General features: G+C 43.0%; 1 protein-coding gene across 1 annotated transcript; it reads left to right on the top strand.

The window, feature by feature from the left end:
- The first annotated feature begins 1,696 nt into the window (after positions 1-1,696).
- LOC102722238 (acyl-[acyl-carrier-protein] desaturase 7, chloroplastic-like) lies at positions 1,697-3,039 on the top strand. Its single transcript, XM_006659853.2, has 2 exons — positions 1,697-1,806; positions 1,885-3,039. The coding sequence occupies exons 1-2, from the start codon at positions 1,697-1,699 to the stop codon at positions 3,011-3,013; spliced, it is 1,239 nt and encodes a 412-aa protein (XP_006659916.2). The 3' UTR covers positions 3,014-3,039.
- Positions 3,040-6,000: the final 2,961 nt, after the last annotated feature.

Below are 6,000 nucleotides of genomic sequence, written 5' to 3'. Positions count from 1 at the left end.
TTGTTAATTTTAGACAGTCACAAACAACCTTTTTAATGCAGTACACCAGCAAAGTCCACATTTATATGCAATCCACGTATTTACCAACGTAATACTAGATATTGTTAATTAGAAAATTGTGTTTGGTGGCTAAATAAAAAAAAGAGAAATATAATTTTTCAGGCTGGTGGTATAAATAGAAATTAAGTCTCATGACCCAATTTCTGTTATTTCGATGAAAAATATAATAACATATTAGATAAATATAGTGACATGTTATATTTTGTCCCATGTGACATTCTATTATTCTGATAAAAACAACCTACTTAAAGCACTAGAACTATCATAACGAAGTTAAATCACTACACGTTCCGAACTATATTATAAACTATAATAAAAAACATTAAAATCATCTTTAAATTTAAGATTAAAAATTTAAATTTTGACTTATAATTGCATAAGCAAAAGCCAAAAAGATCGGGGTGATTTATGTGATTTATAAATTTTTATTTTGCATGTATGCATGTAGTTTGGTATCTGTGACCCAACTGCTCTTTTAACATGAATTAAATATATTATTAGGGAGTTATTGTTCTTCTTGATATTAGTGTTCACACTTTTTATATGATGATTAAAGTACTACTCTCTGCGACCCAAAATTTGATAATTTTCAGTTTTTAGGTATAATATTTGACTCTTCATCTATTTAATTTTTATAATTAATATTTTAATTGTTGTTAGATAGGAAAATATATTTTATGTGTGACTAATTTTTTTATTATTTAAATAACACGCATGGCAAACGACGTAGAAACCAACAAAATACACTTTTTTGGATGGTCAAAATAGCTTTAGATGATGTGACATATGCTTATAGCCAGCAATTGGCTATAACAGTTTACTTAAATCGTGATGCTTATTTAATACAAAATTTCTGTCATACGTTGACTATTGAAATTAAGTCTAAGACCCTATTTATCTCTTCTTTCCATGATAAATATGATAACATGTTATGTAAATATAGTAACATGTTATATTTTATCCTATGTGACATTGTATTATTCTCATAAAAACATCCAACTTAAAGCACCGAGACTATCATAACGAAGTCAAATCAACACAAGTGTCTAAGGCTTTGTTTAGTTTCTAAAATTTTTCTCCAAAAACATCATATCGAATTTTTGGACATCTAAATAAAGCATTAAATATAGATGAACCAAAAAACTAATTGTACAGTTATAAAAGAAATCTTAAGACGAATCTTTTGAGTCTAATTAGCCCATGATTAGCCATAAGTGCTATAGTAACTAACTTGTGCTAATGACGAATTAATTAGACTCAAAAGATTTGTCTCGCGGTTTCCAGGCTAGCCCTGAAATTCGTTTTTTCATTCGTGTTCAAAAACCCCTTCCAACATCCGATCAAACATTTAACGTGACACTTCTTCCAAAAATTTTCTTAATGTAAACAGCATCTAACTATATCCAACTTAAAATATACAACTACCTAGTACAATGATAAGACACTATATAGTACAGCGAATTTAGATACATCCTTTTTAAATTCGTTGTATTAGTTAATGTCCCATCAATATACTGTATTAGATAGCTATATTTACGAGTTAGCTCTACAAATAGCCGTGCAACTCGCCAGCTAGTCTCATCCAAGCCGATTCCTCCTTGTCGTCGTCGTCGTCTGATCGATCGACTGCTCGAGCATGGCGGCAGCAACATCCTACACCTTGTTGGCAAGCTGGTTTGGGTATCCAAACAGCAACCGTCACTTCTTGAAGCCACCGGCTGCAACTGCCACGCTCATCCGATTCTGGTGAGCCTCTAACCGCTGCCACTGTGTGTGTCAGCTGCATGCATGTGTTGACGTGGTAGCTAGTGTGCACGCTTGCAGGCGGCGCAGGGCGAGTGCGTCGGCGATGACGGCGGCCGGCGGCGTGGCCGGAGGACGGGAGCTGGCGGTGGAGGAGGCGGAGGAGCTGAGGAGGTGCCTGGCTCCGGAGAGGCTTGAGGTGCTGGAGGAGATGGAGCCGTGGGTGGAGGCGCACGCGCTGCCGCTGCTCAAGCCGGCGGACGCGGCGTGGCAGCCGTCGGACATGGTGCCCGACGCGGCGGCGCTCGGCGCGGATGGGTTCCACGCGGCGTGCGTCGAGCTCCGGGAGCGGGCGGCCGCCGTGCCGGACGAGCAGCTGGTGTGTTTGGTGGGCAACATGGTGACGGAGGAGGCCCTGCCGACGTACCAGAGCGTGGTGAACCGCTTCGAGTCGGCGCGCGACGTCTCCGGCGCCGACGGGACAGCGTGGGCACGGTGGATCCGCGGCTGGTCCGCCGAGGAGAACCGCCACGGCGACGTGCTTAGCCGGTACATGTACCTCTCCGGCCGCCTCGACATGCGGCAGGTGGAGCGCACCGTGCACCGCCTCATCAGCTCCGGCATGGCCATGCACGCGCCGTCGAGCCCCTACCACGGCTTCATCTACGTCGCCTTCCAGGAGCGCGCCACCGCCATCTCCCACGGCAACACCGCGCGCAACGTCCTCGCCCACGGTGACGCCGTGCTCGCCCGCATCTGCGGCGCCATCGCCGCCGACGAGAAGCGGCACGAGGCGGCCTACACCCGCGTCGTCGAGAAGCTCCTCGAGGCCGAGCCGGACACAACCCTGCGCGCCCTGGCGTACATGATGCGCCGCCGGATCACCATGCCGGCCGCCCTCATGGACGACTGCCGCGACGCCGACCTGTTCGCGCACTACGCCGCCGCGGCGCAGCAGGCCGGGGTGTACACCGCATCTGACTACCGGGGTATCCTCGAGCACCTCATACGGCGATGGCGCGTGGATGAGATGGAGGCGGGGCTCTCCGGCGAGGGGCGGCGCGCGCGGGACTACGTGTGCGCGCTGCCGCAGAAGATCCGGAGGATGGAGGAGAAGGCCCAGGATAGAGCGGCCCAAATGAGGAAGAAGCCCAAGTCAATTCCATTTAGCTGGATCTTTGATAGGCCTGTGGATGTCTTCTTGACCTAAGTAGTTTTTTTTTTCCTTTTTTTTAGCAATAGACCACGGCCGTGGACCGAGTCATCGATAATCTTCTGGCTCTAATTTAATTAAATAAATTAAATTTTAAAATTAATTTATTTGGTTAAACTAGATCTGACCGTGAATTATCCGTGGGCCCTAACACATGCCCCTCCCTACCTTTACAGGTGATTTGGTTACTCACAAGGCTGTGCTCCATGTACGGTTGAGGAAAATAAAAGGGGACTCTACCCATGTTGTCCTTTTTCAATGTTTTGCTGTTGATGTTGTCAAATTTAAAAAATATATCAGTTTCAATGGTTATACGGTATGCTAACTTGGTAAGCCCCCTCCCCGGAAAAAAGTCATAATGAACAATAAAGATAAAATATTTATTATAAAATATCTTATTTGGTTTTTCTCTAAGAAAAGGTACGACTCATTTGGATGTAAATGAGAAACGTTCTCCCTATTTACAGCTCCTTCTCAAGTATCAAAACGTGTGCAATACGTTTCTCGCTCAATTCCCAATTCACATCTATCTACCACTCTTATTTCCTCTAACTAAGGAGTTAATAGCCTAACTTCTCATGCATGGTTAGGGTTAAAAATTGACGGGTATTTCCTGAGCGTCCGCCCGCCCATATTAATTTAGAACAAATTCGGGTCAGATATTCGGGTACTCAAGATTTTATATGGATCCGGAGCTGAATCCAGATATTTTAAGAGGGCAATATCCGACGAATAAGGGTTATCCAGGCTATATTATCCGGTTAACGGGCAACATTTCCAGCTTTCAACCTTTCAAGGCCCAAGCCAACCACTATGTCTCTCTGTCTCTCAACTCACGGGTCACGGCTCACGCTGTCACGCATACACGCACATAACCGGCCACCGCCCAAGCCTCCGGTCCGCCACCCGCCATGCGTCCGACGCCACCGGGCCATTCTTTTTCGCCCGACCACCAAGGCACTGAGCCGCCAACCGAACTCCACCGCTCGCCGCTGAGGTGCCGGCCGTCCTCCGTCGCGCATCCACCGTCGCTCGCCCAGCCTCCAACATGCGTCCACCGCCGCCCGCTTAGACTCCATCGCCGCTGCCCTGATTTTTGTTGCTCCATGTCTACTACTGTATTGTACCTAGTTACCTAATTGAAACTTTGCAATTGTACTGGCATGTTGTTGTGTGTACTACTGAAGTATTGATACTTTTGCTGCTATTTCGGTCTCGGTAGACATTAATATGCTGCTAGCCCATAATACAGTCGTATTTTGGGTATATGCAAATGTTTAATAGCTATTGTTTATGTGGTATATATGGTTGTTGTTTTGACTTAATATCCGCATAAATATTTATACTGTGAGTGTTTGTATTTGTCTTGTACATATTTGTATCATATTTGTACCCAGTATAATCAATGATTATATCCGTATTCGATAATATCCATGTTAAATCTGAATCCGATTGTAAAATATAGATTAGCATATGAAAAAGACGAAATCTGACCAAACCCAACCCGTTTTCACCCCAACGCATGGCCCAAACGCAACAGTTAACGCAGCCGGCGGCTGCTGGTTCGCCATTAATTCTCGGCTCCGGGTCCGGGAGACCTGCACGCAGACGTGCACCACACCGGCGATCGACCTGACGTGGTCTCTTCGTCGCCGGCGGCGGCATTTTCTACGTGGCCGGCCGCGTGAATCCATAACTTCCGCGCCGCGATCTTCTCCTGCTCGATTAATTGTTCTTGTTTTCTTTTCTTTGTATATAATGAACATGCTAATTAACGCATATGTTCAATAGCTATTGTTCATTGCTGCTTATTTTCTCCCCTTGTAAAAAGTCAATTAGTAGAACGATGCGCCATATCTTATCACCACACGCTTCCCTTCATGAACCTAGTTGCAGCGCTTCCCGCACCTAGCCGCAGCCCACAACGACGGTTCCATTAGAAATTAACACAAGGATTATGGGGTGGAACTGAGTCTGGGACAACTTGGGCCTTAACGCTACTCTTAAAACAAATATAGTGAATTAGTACCTATATATTATCGAAAAAAAGTTAAAACTCCAATAGTACGCCCACTCGTATGGACCAGTCCCACACAAAGTCTTTGGAGGCCCTAGGTTCCTAGCCCAATAGAATAGGTGGAGTGAAAAATATCAACAGCACTAGAGAAGAACTAGGACTTCAATGGCGAGTTTAAGTCCGTACAAATTCGTAAATATGTGTTGAATTCAATAAATAAAAAGCACATACTGTCATAAAATTGGAAGGTTTTTCAGACCCTAAAATTCTTTTAGTTCCAATAGTCTGTACAATCCATCACAAAAGGTCTGTCTCCACAATTCATGGATCCGTGTTATGTAAAAAAAGAAGCACGAAGTAAGTATCAAACCACTAAACCAGCAAGCTATGTCTTGAGATCATATAAAATCCCATTTAGCTTCGAAGTTACGTACAATCCATCACAGATTTTTTTTTCACACACTTCTATGAAAAAAAACAAATGAGAAAATGAATAAGTAATTCGGATAGATTTATAGAAAATTACTTTTGAACAATGAAAAGGCTACTTCCCATTAATGTTGAAGTTACTTTAGAATTGTGAAACTTTCTTCTATAAAGCACGAAACTTTTACATCTTATACATGATTTGTTTTTGTTACTTACTTCATCAATTAACGTTATTTACAATATTCATCACCTGTTTCATCTTCTTTTCTCATACTACATGAAAAAAGGTGAAAGGAAAAAAATGAACCAATGCGTAAAACAAATTTATAGTAAGTTACTTCTGAACCATGTGAAAGTTAATTCCCATTAATTAACATTGAAGTTCCTTTTAAAAATTGTTAAACTTACTTCTAAAGCCATAAAACTTTGCATCTTATAAATTATTAGTTCTCATTAGTTACTCCATTAATGTTATTTACAATTCATCACGTGTTGTGTCTTATTTTCTCATACTACATGAAAAAAAGTAAAAGTGAAA

This window comes from Oryza brachyantha, chromosome 8, assembly GCF_000231095.2.
Source record: "Oryza brachyantha chromosome 8, ObraRS2, whole genome shotgun sequence".
Lineage (NCBI taxonomy): Eukaryota > Viridiplantae > Streptophyta > Magnoliopsida > Poales > Poaceae > Oryza > Oryza brachyantha.
This window is presented reverse-complemented; position numbering and strand designations above follow the sequence as displayed.